Source organism: Coregonus lavaretus (genome assembly GCF_964263955.1).
Source record: "Coregonus lavaretus genome assembly, contig: HAP1_SCAFFOLD_355, whole genome shotgun sequence".
NCBI lineage: Eukaryota > Metazoa > Chordata > Actinopteri > Salmoniformes > Salmonidae > Coregonus > Coregonus lavaretus.
Genome location: NW_028156546.1, coordinates 163,694 through 190,251, shown reverse-complemented (window position 1 = coordinate 190,251; position 26,558 = coordinate 163,694). Strand labels below are relative to the sequence as shown.

The window sequence follows — 26,558 nt, the reverse complement described above, 5'->3', positions numbered from 1 at the left end:
TCCTCTCCTCTGCTCTCTAACCTCAGACTGGATTCCTCTGCTCTCTAACTTCAGACTGGCTTCCTCTCCTCTGCTCTCTAACTTCAGACTGGCTTCCTCTCCTCTCTAACTTCAGACTGGATTCCTCTCCTCTGCTCTCTAACTTCAGACTGGCTTCCTCTCCTCTCTAACTTCAGACTGGATTCCTCTCCTCTGCTCTCTAACTTCAGACTGGCTTCCTCTCCTCTCTAACTTCAGACTGGATTCCTCTCCTCTGCTCTCTAACTTCAGACTGGATTCCTCTCCTCTGCTCTCTAACTTCAGACTGGCTTCCTCTCCTCTGCTCTCTAACTTCAGACTGGCTTCCTCTCCTCTGCTCTCTAACTTCAGACTGGCTTCCTCTCTGCTCTCTAACTTCAGACTGGCTTCCTCTCCTCTGCTCTCTAACTTCAGACTGGCTTCCTCTCTGCTCTCTAACTTCAGACTGGCTTCCTCTCCTCTGCTCTCTAACCTCAGACTGGCTTCCTCTCCTCTCTAACTTCAGACTGGCTTCCTCTCCTCTCTAACTTCAGACTGGCTTCCTCTCCTCTGCTCTCTAACTTCAGACTGGCTTCCTCTCCTCTCTAACTTCAGACTGGCTTCCTCTCCTCTCTAACTTCAGACTGGCTTCCTCTCCTCTGCTCTCTAACCTCAGACTGGATTCCTCTGCTCTCTAACTTCAGACTGGCTTCCTCTCCTCTGCTCTCTAACCTCAGACTGGATTCCTCTGCTCTCTAACTTCAGACTGGATTCCTCTCCTCTGCTCTCTAACTTCAGACTGGCTTCCTCTCCTCTCCTCTCTAACTTCAGACTGGTTTCCTCTCCTCTGCTCTCTAACCTCAGACTGGCTTCCTCTCCTCTCCTCTCTAACTTCAGACTGGATTCCTCTCTGCTCTCTAACTTCAGACTGGATTCCTCTCCTCTGCTGTCTAACTTCAGACTGGCTTCCTCTCCTCTCTAACTTCAGACTGGCTTCCTCTCCTCTCCTCTCTAACTTCAGACTGGCTTCCTCTCCTCTGCTCTCTAACTTCAGACTGGATTCCTCTCCTCTGCTCTCTAACTTCAGACTGGCTTCCTCTCCTCTCCTCTCTAACTTCAGACTGGATTCCTCTGCTCTGCTCTCTAACTTCAGACTGGATTCCTCTCCTCTCTAACTTCAGACTGGCTTCCTCTCCTCTCCTCTCTAACTTCAGACTGGATTCCTCTCCTCTGCTCTCTAACTTCAGACTGGATTCCTCTCTGCTCTCTAACTTCAGACTGGCTTCCTCTCCTCTGCTCTCTAACTTCAGACTGGCTTCCTCTCCTCTCCTCTCTAACTTCAGACTGGATTCCTCTCCTCTGCTCTCTAACTTCAGACTGGATTCCTCTCTGCTCTCTAACTTCAGACTGGCTTCCTCTCCTCTGCTCTCTAACTTCAGACTGGCTTCCTCTCCTCTGCTCTCTAACTTCAGACTGGATTCCTCTCCTCTGCTCTCTAACTTCAGACTGGCTTCCTCTCCTCTCCTCTCTAACTTCAGACTGGATTCCTCTCCTCTGCTCTCTAACTTCAGACTGGCTTCCTCTCCTCTGCCCTCTAACTTCAGACTGGATTCCTCTCCTCTGCTCTCTAACTTCAGACTGGATTCCTCTCCTCTGCTCTCTAACTTCAGACTGGCTTCCTCTCCTCTCTAACTTCAGACTGGCTTCCTCTCCTCTGCTCTCTAACTTCAGACTGGCTTCCTCTGCTCTCTAACTTCAGACTGGCTTCCTCTCCTCTGCTCTCTAACTTCAGACTGGATTCCTCTCTGCTCTCTAACTTCAGACTGGCTTCCTCTCCTCTCCTCTCTAACTTCAGACTGGCTTCCTCTGCTCTCTAACTTCAGACTGGCTTCCTCTCCTCTGCTCTCTAACATCAGACTGGATTCCTCTCCTCTGCTCTCTAACTTCAGACTGGCTTCCTCTCCTCTGCTCTCTAACTTCAGACTGGATTCCTCTCCTCTGCTCTCTAACTTCAGACTGGCTTCCTCTCTAACTTCAGACTGGCTTCCTCTCCTCTGCTCTCTAACTTCAGACTGGCTTCCTCTCCTCTGCTCTATAACTTCAGACTGGCTTCCTCTGCTCTCTAACTTCAGACTGGATTCCTCTCCTCTCCTCTCTAACTTCAGACTGGATTCCTCTCCTCTGCTCTCTAACTTCAGACTGGATTCCTCTCCTCTGCTCTCTAACTTCAGACTGGCTTCCTCTCCTCTCCTCTCTAACTTCAGACTGGCTTCCTCTCCTCTGCTCTCTAACTTCAGACTGGCTTCCTCTGCTCTCTAACTTCAGACTGGATTCCTCTCTGCTCTCTAACTTCAGACTGGATTCCTCTCCTCTGCTCTCTAACTTCAGACTGGATTCCTCTCCTCTGCTCTCTAACTTCAGACTGGATTCCTCTCTGCTCTCTAACATCAGACTGGATTCCTCTCCTCTGCTCTCTAACTTCAGACTGGCTTCCTCTGCTCTCTAACTTCAGACTGGATTCCTCTCCTCTCTAACTTCAGACTGGCTTCCTCTCCTCTGCTCTCTAACTTCAGACTGGCTTCCTCTGCTCTCTAACTTCAGACTGGATTCCTCTCTGCTCTCTAACTTCAGACTGGCTTCCTCTCCTCTCCTCTCTAACTTCAGACTGGATTCCTCTCTGCTCTCTAACTTCAGACTGGATTCCTCTCCTCTGCTCTCTAACTTCAGACTGGCTTCCTCTCCTCTGCTCTCTAACTTCAGACTGGATTCCTCTCCTCTGCTCTCTAACTTCAGACTGGCTTCCTCTCCTCTGCTCTCTAACTTCAGACTGGATTCCTCTCCTCTGCTCTCTAACTTCAGACTGGATTCCTCTCTGCTCTCTAACTTCAGACTGGATTCCTCTCCTCTGCTCTCTAACTTCAGACTGGCTTCCTCTCCTCTGCTCTCTAACTTCAGACTGGATTCCTCTCCTCTGCTCTCTAACTTCAGACTGGATTCCTCTCCTCTGCCCTCTAACTTCAGACTGGATTCCTCTCCTCTGCTCTCTAACTTCAGACTGGCTTCCTCTCCTCTGCTCTCTAACCTCAGACTGGCTTCCTCTCCTCTGCTCTCTAACTTCAGACTGGATTCCTCTGCTCTCTAACTTCAGACTGGATTCCTCTCCTCTGCTCTCTAACCTCAGACTGGCTTCCTCTCCTCTGCTCTCTAACTTCAGACTGGATTCCTCTGCTCTCTAACTTCAGACTGGCTTCCTCTCCTCTGCTCTCTAACTTCAGACTGGATTCCTCTGCTCTCTAACTTCAGACTGGATTCCTCTCCTCTGCCCTCTAACTTCAGACTGGCTTCCTCTGCTCTCTAACTTCAGACTGGATTCCTCTCCTCTGCTCTCTAACTTCAGACTGGTTTCCTCTCCTCTGCTCTCTAACTTCAGACTGGATTCCTCTCCTCTGCTCTCTAACTTCAGACTGGCTTCCTCTCCTCTGCCCTCTAACTTCAGACTGGATTCCTCTGCTCTCTAACTTCAGACTGGCTTCCTCTCCTCTCTAACTTCAGACTGGATTCCTCTCCTCTGCTCTCTAACTTCAGACTGGATTCCTCTCCTCTGCTCTCTAACTTCATCCTGGATTCCTCTGCTCTCTAACTTCAGACTGGCTTCCTCTGCTCTCTAACTTCAGACTGGCTTCCTCTCCTCTGCTCTCTAACTTCAGACTGGATTCCTCTCCTCTGCTCTCTAACTTCATCCTGGATTCCTCTGCTCTCTAACTTCAGACTGGCTTCCTCTCCTCTGCTCTCTAACTTCAGACTGGATTCCTCTCCTCTGCTCTCTAACTTCAGACTGGATTCCTCTCCTCTGCTCTCTAACTTCAGACTGGATTCCTCTCCTCTGCTCTCTAACTTCAGACTGGATTCCTCTCCTCTGCTCTCTAACTTCAGACTGGCTTCCTCTCCTCTGCTCTCTAACTTCAGACTGGCTTCCTCTGCTCTCTAACTTCAGACTGGATTCCTCTCCTCTGTCCTCTAACTTCAGACTGGATTCCTCTCCTCTGTCCTCTAACTTCAGAATGGCTTCCTCTCCTCTGCTCTCTAACTTCAGACTGGATTCCTCTCTGCTCTCTAACTTCAGACTGGCTTCCTCTCCTCTGCTCTCTAACTTCAGACTGGCTTCCTCTCCTCTGCTCTCTAACTTCAGACTGGATTCCTCTCCTCTGCTCTCTAACTTCAGACTGGATTCCTCTCTGCTCTCTAACTTCAGACTGGATTCCTCTCTGCTCTCTAACTTCAGACTGGATTCCTCTCTGCTCTCTAACTTTAGACTGGCTTCCTCTCCTCTGCTCTCTAACTTCAGACTGGCTTCCTCTCTCCTCTCTAACTTCAGACTGGCTTCCTCTCCTCTGCCCTCTAACTTCAGACTGGATTCCTCTCCTCTGCTCTCTAACTTCAGACTGGCTTCCTCTCCTCTCCTCTCTAACTTCAGACTGGCTTCCTCTCCTCTGCTCTCTAACTTCAGACTGGATTCCTCTCCTCTGCTCTCTAACTTCAGACTGGATTCCTCTCCTCTGCTCTCTAACTTCAGACTGGATTCCTCTCCTCTCTAACTCCAGACTGGCTTCCTCTCCTCTCCTCTCTAACTTCAGACTGGATTCCTCTGCTCTCTAACTTCAGACTGGCTTCCTCTCCTCTGCTCTCTAACTTCAGACTGGCTTCCTCTCCTCTCCTCTCTAACTTCAGACTGGCTTCCTCTCCTCTGCTCTCTAACTTCAGACTGGCTTCCTCTCCTCTGCTCTCTAACTTCAGACTGGATTCCTCTCCTCTCTAACTTCAGACTGGATTCCTCTCCTCTGCTCTCTAACTTCAGACTGGATTCCTCTCCTCTGCTCTCTAACTTCAGACTGGCTTCCTCTCCTCTCCTCTCTAACTTCAGACTGGATTCCTCTGCTCTGCTCTCTAACTTCAGACTGGCTTCCTCTCCTCTGCTCTCTAACTTCAGACTGGATTCCTCTCCTCTGCTCTCTAACTTCAGACTGGATTCCTCTCCTCTGCTCTCTAACTTCAGACTGGCTTCCTCTCCTCTGCTCTCTAACTTCAGACTGGCTTCCTCTCCTCTCCTCTCTAACTTCAGACTGGATTCCTCTCCTCTCTAACTTCAGACTGGCTTCCTCTCCTCTGCTCTCTAACTTCAGACTGGATTCCTCTCCTCTGCTCTCTAACTTCATACTGGATTCCTCTCCTCTGCTCTCTAACTTCAGACTGGATTCCTCTCCTCTGCTCTCTAACTTCAGACTGGATTCCTCTCCTCTCTAACTCCAGACTGGATTCCTCTCTGCTCTCTAACTTCAGACTGGATTCCTCTCCTCTGCTCTCTAACTTCAGACTGGATTCCTCTCCTCTGCTCTCTAACTTCAGACTGGCTTCCTCTCCTCTCCTCTCTAACTTCAGACTGGATTCCTCTCCTCTCTAACTTCAGACTGGCTTCCTCTCCTCTGCTCTCTAACTTCAGACTGGCTTCCTCTCCTCTGCTCTCTAACTCCAGACTGGATTCCTCTCCTCTGCTCTCTAACTTCAGACTGGCTTCCTCTGCTCTCTAACTCCAGACTGGATTCCTCTCCTCTGCTCTCTAACTTCAGACTGGCTTCCTCTGCTCTCTAACTTCAGACTGGATTCCTCTGCTCTGCTCTCTAACTTCAGACTGGCTTCCTCTCCTCTGCTCTCTAACTTCAGACTGGATTCCTCTCTGCTCTCTAACTTCAGACTGGCTTCCTCTCCTCTGCTCTCTAACTTCAGACTGGATTCCTCTCCTCTGCTCTCTAACTTCAGACTGGATTCCTCTCCTCTGCTCTCTAACTTCAGACTGGATTCCTCTGCTCTGCTCTCTAACTTCAGCCTGGCTTCCTCTCCTCTGCTCTCTAACTTCAGACTGGATTCCTCTCCTCTGCTCTCTAACTTCAGACTGGATTCCTCTCCTCTGCTCTCTAACTTCAGACTGGCTTCCTCTCCTCTGCTCTCTAACTTCAGACTGGCTTCCTCTGCTCTGCTCTCTAACATCAGACTGGCTTCCTCTCCTCTGCTCTCTAACATCAGACTGGATTCCTCTGCTCTGCTCTCTAACTTCAGACTGGATTCCTCTCCTCTGCTCTCTAACTTCAGACTGGATTCCTCTCCTCTGCTCTCTAACTTCAGACTGGCTTCCTCTCCTCTGCCCTCTAACTTCAGACTGGATTCCTCTCCTCTGCTCTCTAACTTCAGACTGGATTCCTCTCCTCTGCTCTCTAACTTCAGACTGGCTTCCTCTCCTCTGCTCTCTAACTTCAGACTGGCTTCCTCTCCTCTGCTCTCTAACTTCAGACTGGATTCCTCTCTGCTCTCTAACTTCAGACTGGCTTCCTCTCCTCTGCTCTCTAACTTCAGACTGGCTTCCTCTCCTCTCCTCTCTAACTTCAGACTGGCTTCCTCTCCTCTGCTCTCTAACTTCAGACTGGATTCCTCTCCTCTGCTCTATAACTTCAGACTGGCTTCCTCTCCTCTGCTCTCTAACTTCAGACTGGATTCCTCTCCTCTGCTCTCTAACTTCAGACTGGATTCCTCTCCTCTGCCCTCTAACTTCAGACTGGATTCCTCTGCTCTCTAACTTCAGACTGGATTCCTCTCCTCTGCTCTCTAACTTCAGACTGGCTTCCTCTGCTCTCTAACTTCAGACTGGCTTCCTCTCCTCTGCTCTCTAACTTCAGACTGGCTTCCTCTCCTCTGCTCTCTAACTTCAGACTGGCTTCCTCTCCTCTCCTCTCTAACTTCAGACTGGATTCCTCTCTGCTCTCTAACTTCAGACTGGATTCCTCTCCTCTGCTCTCTAACTTCAGACTGGATTCCTCTCCTCTCTAACTTCAGACTGGCTTCCTCTCCTCTGCTCTCTAACTTCAGACTGGATTCCTCTCCTCTGCTCTCTAACTTCAGACTGGATTCCTCTCCTCTCTAACTTCAGACTGGCTTCCTCTCCTCTGCTCTCTAACTTCAGACTGGATTCCTCTCCTCTGCTCTCTAACTTCAGACTGGATTCCTCTCCTCTGCTCTCTAACTTCAGACTGGATTCCTCTCTGCTCTCTAACTTCAGACTGGATTCCTCTCTGCTCTCTAACTTCAGACTGGATTCCTCTCTGCTCTCTAACTTCAGACTGGATTCCTCTCCTCTGTCCTCTAACTTGGCAATTCTAATAGCCGTGTGACCCAGTTTGAATCCAATTGAATTAAATCACCATATTTAGAGTAACCCCCACTTACAGCCGGTAAGCCAGTTGAGATGACTTATTAGACTCGGTATTCTCCCTCTGACTAGAATATTAAAACAGCATTGGTTGGTTTTCCACCACAAGCCCAGCAGCATTATGAATCACTGAGGTTACGCTCCAAATGGCACCCTATTCCCTATATAGTGCACTACTTTTGACCAGGGCCTATAGCATAGGGATCATAGGACCATAGGTGCTATGGTCACAAGTAGTGCACTATATAGGGAATAGGGTGTCATTTGGGACAAAGCCACTGATTTTTATTTATCATTTGCAGTGGAGGGCACTCAGAGCCATTGTGTGAGCTAGCAATGTTAAACTTTAATGTTGAGTCCATTAATGTTGTCTCAGCATCTTTGTTATTCTGTTCAAAGAAGATGTTGATTATGTCTTGCAGGTCGAGGTGAACGATGAAGCTTCAATGTGGACTGGACTTGTAGAGAGGTGAATAACAGGGTTACAAAGGTGGACACGTCAGAAACTCTCTGAGTCCCCGTCACCGTGGACTTGGCTGCAGGCGTGGAAATGCCAATCGTGTTGTGTCATAAAAGTCCATCACGCATTTCTATGGGACACCGTGCTCCAACTCCCCCAGTCAAGTGCTATCGGTTAAAAAAAACATTGTGTTCCTGAAGTGTTTACATTTCAACTGGAGTTGAAGGCCTGAAAACAACGTGATTGGATTACTGACATTGGAGTAATGATACATTGGAGTAATGATACTTTGTCTTAACATTTGGGTTGTATATTTTTTTTCCCTCTATGGCATAAGGTTCCACTATTGTGATATGGGATTCATCTGTAAAAAAAATATTTTAAGAATAAACAGACAAATTATTCAAACTTGTGCATGTGAATCTTTTCGTTATGAATTGCCTGGCTGACATTTTAGTTTTTTGTATACGGACTCAACGTTTGTTATTAGGTGTGGCCTTCCATAGACAATGTGTGTTTACTATGACAAGAGAAAGCAAATGAGGTTACACTAAATTAATTTATGATATGACATGCTTGCCATCACATCTTCAGTACTATCAATAGGATGGTGGTTTTAATGTACACTGCTCAAAAAAATAAAGGGAACACTAAAATAACACATCCTAGATCTGAATGAATGAAATAATCTTATTGAATACTTTTTTCTTTACATAGTTGAATGTGCTGACAACAAAATCATACAAAAATGATCAATGGAAATCAAATGTATCAACCCATGGAGGTCTGGATTTGGAGTCACCCTCAAAATTAAAGTGGAAAACCACACTACAGGCTGATCCAACTTTGATGTAATGTCCTTAAAACAAGTCAAAATGAGGCTCAGTAGTGTGTGTGGCCTCCACGTGCCTGTATGACCTCCCTACAACGCCTGCTCCTGATGGATCTCCTCCCAGACCTGGACTAAAGCATCCACCAACTCCTGGACAGTCTGTGGTGCAACGTGGCGTTGGTGGATGGAGCGAGACATGATGTCCCAGATGTGCTCAATTGGATTCAGGTCTGGGGAACGGGCGGGCCAGTCCATAGCATCAATGCCTTCCTCTTGCAGGAACTGTTGACACACTCCAGCCACATGAGGTCTAGCATTGTCTTGCATTAGGAGGAACCCAGGGCCAACCGCACCAGCATATGGTCTCACAAGGGGTCTGAGGATCTCATCTCGGTACCTAATGGCAGTCAGGCTACCTCTGGCGAGCACATGGAGGGCTGTGCGGCCCCCCAAAGAAATGCCACCCCACACCATGACTGACCCACCGCCAAACCGGTCATGCTGGAGGATGTTGCAGGCAGCAGAACGTTCTCCACGGCGTCTCCAGACTCTGTCACGTCTGTCACGTGCTCAGTGTGAACCTGCTTTCATCTGTGAAGAGCACAGGGCGCCAATGGCGAATTTGCTAATCTTGGTGTTCTCTGGCAAATGCGAAACGTCCTGCACGGTGTTGGGCTGTAAGCGCAACCCCCACCTGTGGACGTCGGGCCCTCATACCACCCTCATGGAGTCTGTTTCTGACCGTTTGAGCAGACACATGCACATTTGTGGCCTGCTGGAGGTCATTTTGCAGGGCTCTGGCAGTGCTCCTCCTGCTCCTCCTTGCACAAAGGCGGAGGTAGCAGTCCTGCTGCTGGGTTGTTGCCCTCCTACGACCTCCTCCATGTCTCCTGATGTACTGGCCTGTCTCCTGGTAGCGCCTCCATGCTCTGGACACTACGCTGACAGACACAGCAAACCTTCTTGCCACAGCTCGCATTGATGTGCCATCCTGGATGAGCTGCACTACCTGAGCCACTTGTGTGGGTTGTAGACTCCGTCTCATGCTACCACTAGAGTGAAAGCACCGCCAGCATTCAAAAGTGACCAAAACATCAGCCAGGAAGCATAGGAACTGAGAAGTGGTCTGTGGTCACCACCTGCAAAACCAGTCCTTTATTGGGGGTGTCTTGCTAATTGGCTATAATTTCCACCTATTGTCTATTCCATTTGCACAACAGCATGTGAAATGTATTGTCAATCAGTGTTGCTTCCTAAGTGGACAGTTTGATTTCACAGAAGTGTGATTGACTTGGAGTTACATTGTGTTGTTTAAGTGTTCCCTTTATTTTTTTGAGCAGTTTATTTACATTTTTGCAGATCATTCCATTTTAAAGTGTGTAGTCAGTCTTGCAGTGTTATTCAAATGAAGTGTTTCTCCCCTCGACTTGGTGCTTTGTGTAAACTGATTATGCTCACTGAAGCGATAACTTTCATTATGGTTCTATCTATAGAAGGGAGCGAGAGACAGAACAGAGATAAGGGAGGGAGAGAGAGACAGAGAAGAGAGATAAGGGAGGGGGAGAGAGAGAGAGAGAAGGAAGGGAGAGAGAAGGAAGGGAGAGAGAAGGAAGGGAGAGAGAGAAGCGAGAAGGAAGAGAGAGAGAAGCAAGGGAGAGAGAGAGAAGAGAGAGAAGGAAGTGAGAGAGAGAGAGAGAGAGTAGGAAGGGAGAGAAAGAGAGAGTAGGAAGGGAGAGAAATAGAGAGAAGGAAGGGAGAGAGAGATGGAAGAGGGAGGGAGACAGAAGTCAGAGAGTGCGAGAGAGAGAGAGATGACATCAGTTAATCCAGCGTTTCAGTTAAACCCATCAGCTCTTCCACAGCTCACCTTAAGAGACTGAAACGATAAAACTGCTAAATAAAATACATTTCTTCCTGGAAGGGTGTCCCTCTGGCAAGAAATAATTGACTGAACCTACATTTATGGCCGGGGTTTTGTACATCATTTTAAGTGCAGCATCTCACCTGATTATTCCACTTTCGTCCCAAATGCTGCTCTATTCCCTTTATACCGCAGTGCTTTTGACCTTATGTCATCATTCGACATTGGCTAGAATATTCGTTGTGCATTTAGATTTCAAGAAAATGTATAGCTAAGACAATCCTTTTTCACTCTCCCACTGACTTCCCAAACCCTGGGCTGGCTTGTTTAATCTGCTTCTCATAAGTGTCGGCCACTTGGAACTCTGGGTTTAAAAACTCTGCTGTGGCCTAGGGCAGGTGTTATCACCTGAGTGGTTGGAACTCTGCTGTGGCCTAGGGCAGGTGTTATCACCTGAGTGGTTGGAACTCTGCTGTGGCATAGGGCAGGTGTTATCACCTGAGTGGTTGGAACTCTGCTGTGGCCTAGGGCAGGTGTTATCACCTGAGTGGTTGGAACTCTGCTGTGGCCTAGGGCAGGTGTTATCACCTGAGTGGTTGGAACTCTGCTGTGGCCTAGGGCAGGTGTTATCACCTGAGTGGTTGGAACTCTGCTGTGGCCTAGGGCAGGTGTTATCACCTGAGTGGTTGGAACTCTGCTGTGGCCTAGGGCAGGTGTTATCACCTGAGTGGTTGGAACTCTGCTGTGGCCTAGGGCAGGTGTTATCACCTGAGTGGTTGGAACTCTGCTGTGGCCTAGGGCAGGTGTTATCACCTGAGTGGTTGGAACTCTGCTGTGGCCTAGGGCAGGTGTTATCACCTGAGTGGTTGGAACTCTGCTGTGGCCTAGGGCAGGTGTTATCACCTGAGTGGTTGGAACTCTGCTGTGGCCTAGGGCAGGTGTTATCACCTGAGTGGTTGGAACTCTGCTGTGGCCTAGGGTGTGTTCTCACCTGTGGTTGGAACTCTGCTGTGGCCTAGGGTGTGTTCTCACCTGTGGTTGGAACTCTGCTGTGGCCTAGGGTGTGTTATCACCTGAGTGGTTGGAACTCTGCTGTGGCCTAGGGCAGGTGTTATCACCTGAGTGGTTGGAACTCTGCTGTGGCCTAGGGCAGGTGTTATCACCTGAGTGGTTGGAACTCTGCTGTGGCCTAGGGTGTGTTCTCACCTGTGGTTGGAACTCTGCTGTGGCCTAGGGTGTGTTCTCACCTGTGGTTGGAACTCTGCTGTGGCCTAGGGTGTGTTATCACCTGAGTGGTTGGAACTCTGCTGTGGCCTAGGGCAGGTGTTCTCAAAGTGGGGTCCACAGACCCCTGTTTTTTATTGATTTTTTACATTATAAAAAAAGAAAGAATATTACTAACAACAACATTAATTAAACAGATTTTGGATATTCTTACTCCCGGGCAACATGGGAGGCTCACAGGGATATTGGTATCCACAGTACTCCATCAATTATACATTTGTCAACTCAATAAAAACATTATTTTTTTTAAAAACATGAATGCACTGTAATTTAAGCTTTTAAACGTCTAAGTTTTCTCTCTGCCTTATCGCCAAAAAATGTGAATTGCTAAAAATCAAATAGTTCCCCTAATTTCAGTTTGTGAAAAAAAACAAGCATTCATTTTATAAAGTCATTGTACCATCTAAACCGCTGTGAAATATATTTTCCATGACCAAAAATATTGTATTTTCAGCTGTTTGAAGCTGGTGTACAAAACCGAAAATAAAGCAAAAACTAAACTTAAGAACAGGAAGCATAGAAATAGCGCACATAGAACAGATCTACCGCTTCTTAGACCTGCTTTCAATGAGAATGGCAGATCTATAATTCACATTTCTATGTGCATTTTTATCAGGTCGCCCAGAAAGTGACATATTGCAGCTTGAAAGCAACAACAAATCTCTGTCCCCATGACAAAACGTGTAGAATTGCAGGAAATTTGTTTGAAAACTGCAAAATGTTCTCTCCGACGCTAAGAGATGAGGCTTTAAAATGTCCTTCCCAGGGCTCGAGACTTGGTTCGTCCGGCCATGCACTGCCAAAGTCATAGTAGAACTCCTTGTATGCTCTTTTTGTTTTATCTCACTCCAGTTGTGTTCTGATTATGAGGGGGTCCCTGATGAATTTGCTATCACAAAAGGGGTTCCTGGCCCCAGAACGTTTTAGGACCCTTGGCCAAGGGCATGTTATAACGTGAGTGGTTGAAACTCTGCTGTGGTTGAACTTTAATCCCATGAGGAAGTCAGAAAACAATTGAAACGTTTCACAAGTGAAAATAAGCTTTACCCGCCCTGACAGGAGGTAAGGTACACACACTAATCAAGGTAAGGTCTCTCTTGGTTTCTAACACTTTCATGTCAAAATAACGTTTGATTCATATTGTAGAAAAGCTATAAAAATGGAAAATGAAAAAGCTTGAAAAATGAAAAGTTGTCATTTTTACATCATGGACTATCAGTCATTACATTCATAGCGCCATCTAAGCATTTTAGAGTGGTTAAACTTCTCTGTTTCGTCTGTTTTGCAAACCTAGTGGCAGGGCTGCCGTTTGGCTGACTTTTTCCACATTTTGTTACGTTACAGCCTTATTCTAAAATTGATTAAATAGTTTTTTTCCCCTCATCAATCTACACACAATATCCCATAATGACAAAGCAAAAATGGGTTTTTAGACATTTGTGCAAATTTCAAAAAAATAAAAACTGAAATATGACATTTACATAAGTATTTGTGTTGAAACACCTTTGACAGCGATTACAGCCTTGAGTCTTCTTGGGTATGACACTAAAAGCTTGGCAAACCTGTATTTGGGGAGTTTCTCCCATTCTTCTCTGCAGATACTCTCAAGCTCTGTGTGGTTGGATGGGGAGCGTTGCTGCACAGCTATTTTCAGGTCTCTCCAGAGATGTTCGATTGGGTTCAAGTCCGGGCTCTGGCTGGGCCACTCAAGGACATTCAGAGACTTGTCCCGAAGCCACTCCTGCGTTGTCTTGGCTGTGTGCTTAGGGTCGTTGTCCTGTTGGAAGGTGACCCTTCGCCCCCAGTCTGAGGTCCTGAGCGCTCTGGAGCAGGTTTTCATCAAGGATCTCTCTGTATTTTGCTCCGATCATCTTTCCCTCTATCCTAACTAGTCTCCCAGTACCTGCCGCTGAAAAACATCCCCACAGCATGATGCTGCCACCACCATGCTTCACCGTAGGGATGGAGCCAGGTTTCCTCCAGACATGACGCTTTACATTCAGGCCAAAGAGTTCAGTCTTGGTTTCATCAGACCAGAGAATCTTGTTTCTCATGGTCTGAGAGTCCTTTAGGTGCCTTTTGGCAAACTCCAAGCGGGCTGTCATGTGCCTTTTACTGAGGAGTTGCTTCCGTCTGGCCACTCTACCATAAAGGCCTGATTGGTGGAGTGCTGCAGAGATGGTTGTCCTTCTGGAAGGTTCTCCCATCCCCACAGAGGAAGTCTGGAGCCCTTTCAGAGTGATAATTGGGTTCTTGGTCCCCTCCCTGACCAAGGCCCTTCTCAACCGATTGCTCAGATTGGCTGGGCGGCCAGCTCTAGGAAGAGTCTTGGTGGTTCCAAACTTCTTCCATTTAAGAATGATGGAGGCCACTGTGTTCTTGAGGACCTTCAATGCTGCAGAAATTTTTTGGTACCCTTCCCCAGATCTGTGCCTCGACACAATCCTGTCTCGGAGCTCTACGGACAATTTCTTCGACCTCATGGCTTGGTTTTTGCTCTGACATGCACTGTCAACTGTGGGACCTTATACAGACAGGTGTGTGCCTTTCCAAATCATGTCCAATCAATTGAATTTACCACAGGTGGACTCCAATCAAGTTGTAGAAACATCTCAAGGATGATCAATGGAAACGGGATGCACCTGAGCTCAATTTCGAGTCTCATAGCAAAGGGTGTGAATACTTATGTAAATAAGGTATTTCAGTTTTTTATTTTTAATACATTTGCTAACATTTCTAAAAACCTGTTTTCGCTTTGTCATTATGGGGTATTGTGTGTAGATTGTTGAGAAAAAAATGGTATTTAGTCCAGTTTAGAATAAGGCTGTGACGTAATCTTTTTTTGAAAAAGGGAAGGGGTCTGAATACTTTCCGAATGCCTTGCAAAAGTATTCAGACCCCTTGGATTTCATCACATTTTATTGTGTTACAAAGTGGGATTAAAATGGTTGTAATTTCTTTTTTTTCTACACAAAATCAAAGTGGAAAATAGCTTTTCCCATTATTCTTTTCAAATTCTTCAAGCTCTGTCAAGATGTTGGGGATCATGGCTATTGTGGTAATCTGAGTGATGGGTTAGTTCTAGAACCAGAGTGATGGGTTAGTTCTAGAACCAGAGTTATGGGTTAGTTCTAGAACCAGATTGATGGGTTAGTTCTAGATGGAGTTGCCGATGAGGCAGTAAGGGACTCAACACTGTAAAACAGGAAATAAAGCAGTTCAGATTGACCTTAAGAGGGAGTCCATATGCCTAGCTTTGAGTCTGGTCAAGTTTATAATAGCTATACAGCAATTTTCAAAACTTGCCATAGATTTTCAAGCAGATTTAACTCAAAACTGTAACTTGGCCACTCATGAACATTCACTGTCGTCTTGGTAAGCAACTCCAGTGTAGATTTGGCCTTGTGTTGTAGGTTATTGTCCTACTGAAAGGTGGATTCCTCTCCCAGTGTCTGGTGTAAAGCAGACTGAAGCAGGTTTTCCTCTAGGATTTTGCCTGTGCTCCATCCTGTTTATTATCATCCTGAAAAACTCCCCAGTATTTTCTGATGTCAAGCATACCCATAACATGATGCAGCCACCACAATGCTTGAAAATAAGGAGGCAGTTACTCAGTGATGTGTTGTGTTGGATTTGCCCCAAACATAAGGCTTTGCATTTAGGCCAAAAAGTGTTTTCCTTAGCTGTGTTTTTTTGCAGTATTACTTTAGTGCCTTGTTGCATACATATATTATTTTTATTCTGTATATTTGTTTTCTTCTTTTCACTCTGTCATTTAGGTCATTATTGTGGAGTCACTACAATGTTGTTGATCCATCCTCAGTTTTCTCCCATCACAGCCGTTGAACTCTGTAGCTGTTTTAAAATCGCCAATGGCCTCATGGTAACATCCCTAAGCAGTTCCATTCCTGTCTTGCAGCTCATTTCAGAAGGACGACTGTGTCTTTGATGTGTCTGGGTGGTTTAATACATAATTCACAGCATGAATATTCAATGTCTAAATTGTTATTGTTACCCATTTACCAGTCAATGCCCTTCTTTGTGAGGCGTTTGAAAAGCTCCCTGGTCTTTGTAGTTGAATCTGTGCCTGAAATTCAATACTTGACTGAGGGACCTTACAGATGTTGTATGTATGGGGGACAGAGGAAGGGGTATTCATTACAAAAATCATGTCAACCCCTATTATTTCACACAGTGAGTCCATGTAACATACTATCTGATTTGTTAAGCCACATTCTACTCATGAACTCATTCAGGCCTAAAGAAAGGGCTGAATACTCGACTATATTTTTGTTATGAATTCTTTATTTATATTTGAAAAATATATTTTTTCTTCCACTTTGACATTACAGAGTATTTTGTGTAGATTTTTGACCAAAAAAAAAGACAATTACATCCATTTTAATCCCACTTTTTAACACAATAAAATGTGAAGAAATCCAAGGGGTCTGAATACTTTTGCAAGGCAACGCATAAAGATATATAATAGGTATACATTACATTAAGTAACCCTTTATTTTACAGTCCAATTACCATTTTATAATATGAAATTGTATCCGTACTTTCTAGTTAGTAGTTTCTAGTATTTGTTACATTGAACGGAACCGAGAAGTAATGACAGAGTAAAAATTCTTAGGGAAAAGTTATGTAGTTACACTGTAATGTATAGTTTCTTATGTAAATTCAATATAATTAGGGGACCGTAAAATAAAGCAAAACCGCAAATACATATTTGAGACTAAATTGACCCTACTGTAGTAAAACATTAACATAAGTCATATTTTGTATTGTCAGGTATTTTAGGTGAACTTGCTGTGTGTCAACGTGAACTCAAATCCAACTTAAGGAGAAAGTGTGTTTGATGGAATAGCAAAGCAAGAAAACCCAACACTTCTCAATGAGATCTACACAGAGCTCTACATCACAGAGGGGGGAAGTGGGGAGGTCAATAATGAACATGAGGTGAGACAGATCGAGGCTGCATCCAGGAGAACAGCAACACAAGAGACACCAATCAAATGCAATGACATCTTTCGACCTTTACCTGGACAGGACAAAAAAATCAGAACAGTGCTGACAAAGGGAGTCGCTGGCATCGGAAAAACACTCTCTGTGCAGAAATTCATTCTGGATTGGGCTGAAGGAAAAGCAAATCATGATGTCCAATTAATTTTCTCTCTGCCTTTTCGGGAGTTTAATTTGATGAAAGGGAAAAAATACAGCTTGATGGAACTTCTTCATCACTTTTTCATGGAAACCAAAGAATCAGGAATTTCCAACTTTGACAAGTACAAGGTTCTGTTTGTCTTTGATGGTCTGGATGAGTGCCGACTGCCTCTAGACTTCAAGACAAATGAGAGCTGGTGTGATGTCACAGAATCAACCTCAGTGGATGTGTTGCTGACTAACCTCATCAAGGGGAATCTGCTTCCCTCTGCTCTCCTCTGGATAACCTCTCGACCTGCAGCAGCCAATCAGATCCCTCCTAAGTGTGTTGACCAGGTGACAGAGGTGCGAGGGTTCAACGACCCTCAGAAGGAGCAGTACTTCAGGAAAATAATCAGTGATGAGAAACTGGCCAACAGAATCCTCACACACATCAAGTCATCAAGGAGCCTCTACATCATGTGCCACATACCAATATTCAGTTCCATATCGGCCACTGTTTTACAGGGAATCTTGCTTCAAGCAGAGAGTCGAGAGATGCCCAGGACTCTGACTCAAATGTACGAACACTTTCTCATCCATAACATTCTGATAAAAAATCAGAAATTCTCAGAGGGAACCGAGAAAGCGGAGACATATTCACAGATGAATTCAGATAAAGAGATGATTCTGAAACTGGGGAAGTTGGCTTTTCAACAGCTGGAGAACGGCAATCTGATATTCTATGAGGAAGATCTGAGAGAGTGTGGCATTGATGTCACAGACACCTCAGTGTACTCAGGAGTGTGCACACAGATCTTCCGAAAGGACTGTGGGCTGTACCTGGAGAAGGTGTACTGCTTTTTGCATCTGAGCATTCAGGAGTTTCTGGCTGCTTTATATGTATTCCACACATTCATCTGCGACAAATTAAATCTCATGGCTAAAGAAGAAACCAACAGAAATCTTCAAATGTCTGAAGATACTCCTGCAACCATCCTCTATAGAAGTGCCGTTGACAAGGCCTTACAGAGTGAGAATGGACACCTGGATCTGTTCCTCCGCTTCCTTCTGGGCCTCTCACTGGAGTCCAATCAGACTCTCCTACAAAACCTCCTGACACAGACAGGAAGCAGCTCACAGACCAATGAAGAAACAGTCAAGTACATCAAGGAGAAGATCACAGAGAATCCTTCTCCAGAGAGGTGCATGAATCTGTTCCACTGTTTGAATGAGCTGAACGACCATTCTGTAGTGAAGGAAATGCAAAGCTACTTAAACAGTAGTCTGTCCGAAGCCAAACTGTCACCTGCACAGTGGTCAGCTCTGGCCTTTATGTTGCTGACTTCAGAAGAGGAGATGGATGTGTTTGACCTGAAAAAATATTCCAGATCAGAGGAAGCTCTTCAGAGGCTGCTGCCAGTGGTCAAATCTTCCAAAATTGCTTTGTATGTATCAAGATAACTAATTGCACTGTTTTGAAATGGACATATACACTGAGTGTACAAAACAACTCAATATTAGGAAGGTGTTCTTAATGTTTTGTATTTAATCTAGGGTGCTAATTGAGTCCATTGCTAAAATGTCTGGATATATCTGGTTTTGGTTCCTAATTGATGAAGTTTGGAAAATTATTATTTTATTTTTAACTATGTGTGAACTATTTTATCCCCACTTTGAAGGCTGAATGAATGTAACCTCACAGGGAGAAGTTGTGAGGTGTTGGCCTCAGCTCTCAGCTCAAAATCCTCCCAGCTGAAAGAGCTGGACCTGAGTGACAACGACCTGCAGGATTCAGGAGTGAAACTGCTCTCTGCTGGACTGGGGAATCAACATTGCAAACTGGAGAAACTAAGGTCAGTATTTTCCCCTTTTGTGTGTAAACTGAATGTGACATTGGAGTAAGAAACCAATTAATAGCCTACTGATTTTGCTGCACTCATTATGTCTAGAGGTCTTAGGCCTGGCTACATGGTCTGTAACCTGACTCATTATGTCTAGGGGTCTTAGGCCTGGTTACATGGTCTGTAACCTGACTCATTATGTCTAGGGGTCTTAGGCCTGGCTACATGGTCTGTAACCTGACTCATTATGTCTAGGGGGTCTTAGGCCTGGCTACATGGTCTGTAACCTGACTCATTATGTCTAGGGGGTCTTAGGCCTGGCTACATGGTCTGTACCCTGAGTTATTGTGTGCGTTAATATGAGAAGTAATTTTATGTGACCAGCTGTTGACCGCTTGTACCCAGGAGACAGCGACGTTACCTCGGTCCAGGGTCCGCTCTGTCTCGCTTGACCTCGTGGTCGGCCAGCACAAACTGATTATTGTTGTTCAGTTGGTAGTGACGGAAATAAATATATACAAAACGGAAACTATTACTGAACAAAAATATAAGCGCAACATGCAACAATTTCTAAGATTTTACTGAGTTACAGTTCATATAAGGAAATCAGTAAATTGAAATAAATTCATTAGGACCTAATTTATGGATTTCACATGACTGGGAATACAGATATGCGTCTGTTGGTCACAGATACCTTTTTTAAAAAGGTAGGGCCGTTGATCAGAAAACCAGTCAGTATCTGGTGTGACCACCATTTGCCTCATGCAGCGCGACACATCTTCTTCACATATAGTTGATTAGGCTGTTGACTGTGGCCTGTGGAATGTTGTCCCCACTCCTCTTCAATGGCTGTGCGAAGTTAATGGATATTGGCAGGAACTGGAACAACAATTTCTGGTGAGTATGCAGGCCATGGAAGAACTGGGACATTCTCAGCTTCCAGGAGTTGTGTACAGATCCTTGCGACATGGGGCCGTGCATTATCATGCTGAAACATGAGGTGATGGTGGCGGATTAATGGCACTACAATGGGCCTCAGGATCTCATCACGGCATCTCTGTGCATTCAAATTGCCATCGATAAAATGCAATTGTGTTCGCTGTCCGTAACCTATGCCTGTCCATGACATAAGCCCACCGCCACCATGGGTCACTCTGTTCACAACGTTGACATCAGCAAACCGCTTACCCACACCATACACGTGGTCTGCGGTTGTGAGGCAGGTTGGACGTACTGCCAAATTCTCTAAAACGACGTTGGAGGCGGCTTATGGTAGAGAAATGTACATTCAATTCTCTGGCAACAGCTCTGGTGGACATTCCTGCAGTCAGCATGCCAATTGCTTGAGACATCTGTGACATTGTGTTGTGTGACAAAACGGCACATATCATAACACATGGCAGTATGGGTAATAGTTGTGATAAGTATCATTTCCACCAATAAAGTATATTTCTGAGAATGAAATCCGCTCTGCAGGTTGTCGTTCTGTGGAGTCACAGAGGAAGGCTGTGGTTTTCTGGCATCAGCTCTAAAGTCAAACCCCTCCCACCTGAGAGAGCTGGATCTGAGCTACAATTACCCAAAAGACACAGGGGTGAAGCTGCTTTCTGCTGTACTGGAGGATCCACGTTGTAAACTGGAGAAACTCAGGTAGAAACACAACAGATGTTACCCATATACTGTAACTAAACCTGGTCCTTTTTTTTTACTGAATCAAATCTTGTGTCTCGAACCCTAAAATGCAGGTTGATGTTTATTGTCATGAATCTTGTTCTGGAGGCAGGACTGAGTGATTTCCGCTAGATGGGCCAGCTGCAAAGTCAAAATTGGCTATATTGTAAAAATTCATGAAAACAAACAGTTAATTTAAGTTGAGGGTTAGGGTTAAGGTTCCAGTCGAAGCTCACATCCACTACAAGACGCATGGTACTTGCCTACGGAGCAGCAAGAGGAACTGCCCCACCCTTCCTTCAGGCTATGCTCAAACCCTACACCCAACCCGAGTACTCCGTTCTGCCACCTCAGGTCCCTTAGCCCTCCAGCTCCCACTCAGCCCAGTCCAAGCTCTCCTCTGTCCTGGCACCCCAATGGTGGATCCAGCTTCCCCCTGAAGCTAGGACAGCAGAGTCCCTGCCCATCTTCCGAAAACATCTGAAACCCTACCTCTTCTAAGAGTATCTTAAATACCCCCCCCCCCCCCCCCCCCCCACACCTCACCCGACCCCCCCCACGACTTTGCTGATAGCTGCTTTATTGAGGAAAAATGGACTTACTATGACTGAGATATATGGTTGTCCCACTTGGATGATTTTGTGGCTGTGCCAGCTAGTGACCACTCTGCCGAGCTGCCTCCAGAACAAAAGGAAAAACACTAACATGCCCATAAAACGCTGTATGTTTCTGCTTTCTCATAGTGTGGACCATAGTGAAGAGTGTTGGACAAAATCAGCACTTAAGAAATGTAAGTCTTGGATGCAGTGAAGACCAAACTTGTAATGTTTAAGTCTTGAACTTTTGGCCCAAGTCTACTTCAGCTTACCTTGTCCAAACAAATACTAGCTCTAGAGCCAGACTTGAGGTGCAAACAGGTATGTACTGTATGTTGTCTTAACTTAAATAATGATAAGTATTTGTCTCCATCAGATGCCTGTGAGCTCACTTTGGACCCAAATACAGCACACAATCTGCTCTCTCTGTCTGAGGACGACAGAAAGATGACACGGGTGATGGAGGTGCAGCCGTATCCTGATCACTCAGAGAGATTTGACTTCTGGCAACAAGCGTTGTGTAGAGAGGGTCTGACTGGGCGCTGTTACTGGGAGGTGGAGTGGAATGGGCCTGAGGCACATATTGCAGTGACATACAGTGGAATTCGCAGGCAAGGAGAAGGTCATGATTGTGGGCTGGGATTTAATGACAAGTCCTGGAGTCTCAGTTGTTATAAAGACTATTTCAATACCAGACACAATAACATGCCCACCACCAGACCGGTCCCTTCCTCCTCCTCCTCCCGCAGAGTTGGTGTGTATCTGGACTGGCCCGGCCGGCACTCTGTCCTTCTACAGCGTCTCCCTTGGCACACTGACCCACCTTCACACATTCCACACCAGATTTACTGAGCCCATCCACGCAGGGTTTAGAATCTGGAGTGTTGACGCCTCAGTGTCACTGAGCAAGGTAGAATAGCCTCCTGTTCCTTTATGATGGTCGCTCATGAAAGATGTACATACGTGTTTGACGATGACATCTAATCTATTAGAATGTTTCATTATCATTACTGCATACTGTATGTGTTCTTCAAGCAGACTAGAGACACCATTCACTTTCCATTCTCATAATTTGTTGTGCCTGCCCTCCAAACGATAATGAGTCATTAGGACGTTCCCAGGACGTCAGGACGCTGTGTCATGGTCCCCTGGAGGTTTTGTCTAGTTCCCGGTTGGTCCCGGGGACGACCCCAAGGATGTTTATTAGGACTTTCTTGGGATGTTGTGTCATGGTCCTCTGAAGTTCCCTTAACGTTCTCGGGACATTATGCCATGGTCCCCTGGAGGTTTTGTCTAGTTCCCGGTTTGTCCCGGGGATATCACCTGATGGTCTAGTTCCTGGTTTGTCCCGAGGATGTCACCTGATGGTCTAGTTCCTGGTTTGTCCCGAGGATGTCACCTGATGGTCTAGTTCCTGGTTTGTCCCGGGGCCGTCACCTGATGGTCTAGTTCCCGGTTTGTCCCGGAGCCGTCACCTGATGGTCTAGTTCCTGGTTTGTCCCGGGGATGTCACCTGATGGTCTAGTTCCCGGTTTGTCCCGGGGATGTCACCTGATGGTCTAGTTCCTGGTTTGTCCCGGGGATGTCACCTGATGGTCTAGTTCCTGGTTTGTCCCGGGGATGTCACCTGATGGTCTAGTTCCTGGTTTGTCCCGGAGCCGTCACCTGATGGTCTAGTTCCTGGTTTGTCCCGGGGCCGTCACCTGATGGTCTAGTTCCTGGTTTGTCCCGGGGATGTCACCTGATGGTCTAGTTCCCGGTATGTCTAGGGGATGTCACCTGATGGTCTAGTTCCTGGTTTGTCCCGGGGATGTCACCTGATGGTCTAGTTCCTGGTTTGTCCCGGGGATGTCACCTGATGGTCTTGTTCCTGGTTTGTCCCGGGGATGTCACCTGATGGTCTAGTTCCCAGTTTGTCCCGGGGACGTCACCTGATGGTCTAGTTCCTGGTTTGTCCCTGGGATGTCACCTGATGGTCTAGTTCCTGGTTTGTCCCGGGGATGTCACCTGATGGTCTAGTTCCTGGTTTGTCCCTGGGATGTCACCTGATGGTCTAGTTCCTGGTTTGTCCCGGGGCCGTCACCTGATGGTCTAGTTCCCGGTTTGTCCCGGGGATGTCACCTGATGGTCTAGTTCCCGGTTTGTCCCTGGGATGTCACCTGATGGTCTAGTTCCTGGTTTGTCCCGGGGATGTCACCTGATGGTCTAGTTCCCGGTTTGTCCCGGGGATGTCACCTGATGGTCTAGTTCCCGGTTTGTCCCTGGGATGTCACCTGATGGTCTAGTTCCCGGTTTGTCCCGGGGATGTCACCTGATGGTCTAGTTCCCGGTTTGTCCCGGGGATGTCACCTGATGGTCTAGTTCCTGGTTTGTCCCTGGGATGTCACCTGATGGTCTAGTTCCCGGTTTGTCCCGGAAATACTTATTTCCCTCATTAAAATGCTAATCAATTTATAACATTTTTGACATGCGTTTTTCTGGATTTTTTTGTTGTTATTCTGTCTCTCACTGTTCAAATAAACCTACCATTAAAATGATAGACTGATCATTTCTTTGTCAGTGGGCAAACGTACAAAATCAGCAGGGGATCAAATACTTTTTTCCCTCACTGTAACATTGAGTGCGGTTACATGCACACAATTATGCGATTATTGTGGATAGTCAGATTAATATAATAGTTTGATTAAAATCTTTAAATGCTTTGCAAGAAGAACGATTTCCCTAATAATCCTGTTTACATGGACACATCTGAAATCAGGCTACCTGAAGCAGTGGAGGCTGGTGGGAGGAGCTATAGGAGGATGGGCTCATTGTAATGGCTGAAATGGATTAAATGGAACGCATTCATTATGTTGTTTGCTAAATCACTTCACTCACGCTAAAGAGGAAGGCTCGCTCGGCTGGTGCTAGCACATGCGCAGATCAAATACACCGCTGGAACACCGATTAAGGTGTTTACATGTCCTAATAATTAAAAAGATTGCTCAGAAAACCAGGTGTTTTACAGCTCACGCCCTGTCGTAAATCAACAAAGAAGGCCAGGATCTACCTCTCAAGATCCCCAAAGGAATGTCTTTGTTTAACAGACTTTTTCCGGCTGAAACTTTTAACACGTTCAAAAGCGAATACTGGAACAATGTTTCTAACATAGAACGTGGGGAATGGTCGGAGGCGATCTATAGAACACTAATGTCATTTGGTTTGTTATTCTGTGATGTCTTTAGAAATGTTATAAAGGAAATACTGTAATTTGGAAAGTATTCCCACTACATGTAGGAAGTTTCCATCCTATACGTTGTGCATGTAATATGAAAAATTATGGAAGAGAGGGATGTGATTTGAGAACACTATAAGAGATAATTGTTTTCCATTAGCTTTGCACAGTAAGCTCAGAGTGAGGTCAGAGAGCGGAACCGGCCCTTTCGAGCAGAGTGTATAAAAGGATGGGTTACGAATGAACACATCAGACCAGAAAAGGTGAAGCGCCGCTACACGTTGAGAACGGTTGGAACTTTGAATCTCAACACGAGGTGGAGAGAATAAACTCCCCTCCCGGACAATCACTGGTACGGCTGATATCACTGGTACGGCTGATATCACTAGTACGGCTGATATCACTGGTACGGCTGATATCACTGGTACGGCTGATATCACTGGTACGGCTGATATCACTGGTACGGCTGATTAACTGTCCTAAGTAAAGTATCTTCGAAAGCTAATTTAAGTAGGCCCATCCCATAACTCTGCTCTCCCGGTCGTGGCCGGCTACGGCAGTGCCTGGATTCGAACCAAGATCTCTAGTGGCACAGCCTTAGACCACTGCGCCACTTGGGAGGTCCAAGCACTTTGAGATTCTATGTTGTAACGATTTATGAAATACTACTAGTTTAATCAAATATTATTTGCTTAATACTAGTTAACGGCTACAAGATTATAATGCTGTCACAAAAAATATAAATAAACATCACTGTAATCTCTACTTCACATGTTAGTGCTGTTACTAGTCCCTCCACATCACTGTAATCTCTACTTCATATGTTAGTGCTGTTACTAGTCCCTCCACATCACTGTAATCTCTACTTCACATGTTAGTGCTGTTACTAGTCCCTCCACATCACTGTAATCTCTACTTCACATGTTAGTGCTGTTACTAGTCCCTCCACATCACTGTAATCTCTACTTCACATGTTAGTGCTGTTACTAGTCCCTCCACATCACTGTAATCTCTACTTCACATGTTAGTGCTGTTACTAGTCCCTCCACATCACTGTAATCTCTACTTCATATGTTAGTGCTGTTACTAGTCCCTCCACATCACTGTAATCTCTACTTCACATGTTAGTGCTGTTACTAGTCCCTCCACATCACTGTAATCTCTACTTCATATGTTAGTGCTGTTACTAGTCCCTCCACATCACTGTAATCTCTACTTCACATGTTAGTGCTGTTACTAGTCCCTCCACATCACTGTAATCTCTACTTCACATGTTAGTGCTGTTACTAGTCCCTCCACATCACTGTAATCTCTACTTCACATGTTAGTGCTGTTACTAGTCCCTCCACATCACTGTAATCTCTACTTCACATGTTAGTGCTGTTACTAGTCCCTCCACATCACTGTAATCTCTACTTCACATGTTAGTGCTGTTACTAGTCCCTCCACATCACTGTAATCTCTACTTCACATGTTAGTGCTAAAAAATTTTTTGAAAAAGCTGTTGCGCAGCAACTCACTGCCTTTCTGAAGACAAACAATGTATACGAAATGCTTCAGTCTGGTTTTAGACCCCATCATAGCACTGAGACTGCACTTGTGAAGGTGGTAAATGACCTTTTAATGGCGTCAGACCGAGGCTCTGCATCTGTCCTCGTGCTACTAGACCTTAGTGCTGCCTTTGACACCATCGATCACCACATTCTTTTGGAGAGACTGGAAACCCAAATTGGTCTACACGGACAAGTTCTGGCCTGGTTTAGATCTTACCTGTCGGAAAGATATCAGTTTGTCTCTGTGAATGGTCTGTCCTCCGACAAATCAACTGTACATTTCGGTGTTCCTCAAGGTTCCGTTTTAGGACCACTATTGTTTTCACTATATATTTTACCTCTTGGGGATGTTATTCGAAAACATAATGTTAACTTTCACTGCTATGCGGATGACACACAGCTGTACATTTCAATGAAACATGGTGAAGCCCCAAAATTGCCCTCGCTAGAAGCCTGTGTTTCAGACATAAGGAAGTGGATGGCTGAAAACTTTCTACTTTTAAACTCGGACAAAACAGAGATGCTTGTTCTAGGTCCCAAGAAACAAAGAGATCTTCTGTTAAATCTGACAATTCATCTTGATGGTTGTAAAGTCGTCTCAAATAAAACTGTGAAGGACCTCGGCGTTACTCTTGACCCTGATCTCTCTTTTGACGAACATATCAAGACTGTTTCAAGGACAGCTTTTTTCCATCTACGTAACATTGCAAAAATCAGAAATTTTCTGTCCAAAAATGATGCAGAAAAATTAATCCATGCATTTGTTACTTCTAGGTTAGACTACTGCAATGCTCTACTTTCCGGCTACCCGGATAAAGCACTAAATAAACTTCAGTTAGTGCTAAA

At 45.6% G+C, this 26,558-nt stretch overlaps 2 protein-coding genes and 1 pseudogene across 3 annotated transcripts in view; all 3 read left to right on the top strand.

Moving 5' to 3' along the window:
• The window catches only part of LOC311126240 (activating signal cointegrator 1 complex subunit 1-like), a 40,262-nt gene extending 32,148 nt beyond the window's left edge, over window positions 1–8,114 (top strand). Inside the window, exon 10 of the mRNA XM_084200257.1 lies at window positions 7,675–8,114. The gene's annotated coding sequence lies outside the window, so the exon portion shown is untranslated. The remainder of the gene's footprint in view (window positions 1–7,674) is intronic.
• Window positions 8,115–14,809: 6,695 nt separating this feature from the next.
• Window positions 14,810–20,332, top strand: LOC311126229 (NLR family CARD domain-containing protein 3-like; the record flags this gene model as incomplete). The annotated part of the gene is made up of 4 exons (XM_084200242.1): window positions 14,810–14,813; window positions 16,536–18,282; window positions 18,517–18,690; window positions 20,155–20,332. The coding sequence occupies 4 exons, from the start codon at window positions 14,810–14,812 to the stop codon at window positions 20,330–20,332; spliced, it is 2,103 nt and encodes a 700-aa protein (XP_084056368.1).
• Window positions 20,333–21,054: 722 nt separating this feature from the next.
• LOC311126228 (stonustoxin subunit beta-like) lies at window positions 21,055–22,243 on the top strand (annotated as a pseudogene). Its single transcript has 2 exons — window positions 21,055–21,139; window positions 21,322–22,243. The product of its transcript is annotated as a stonustoxin subunit beta-like (transcript).
• The last annotated feature ends 4,315 nt before the right edge of the window (window positions 22,244–26,558 follow it).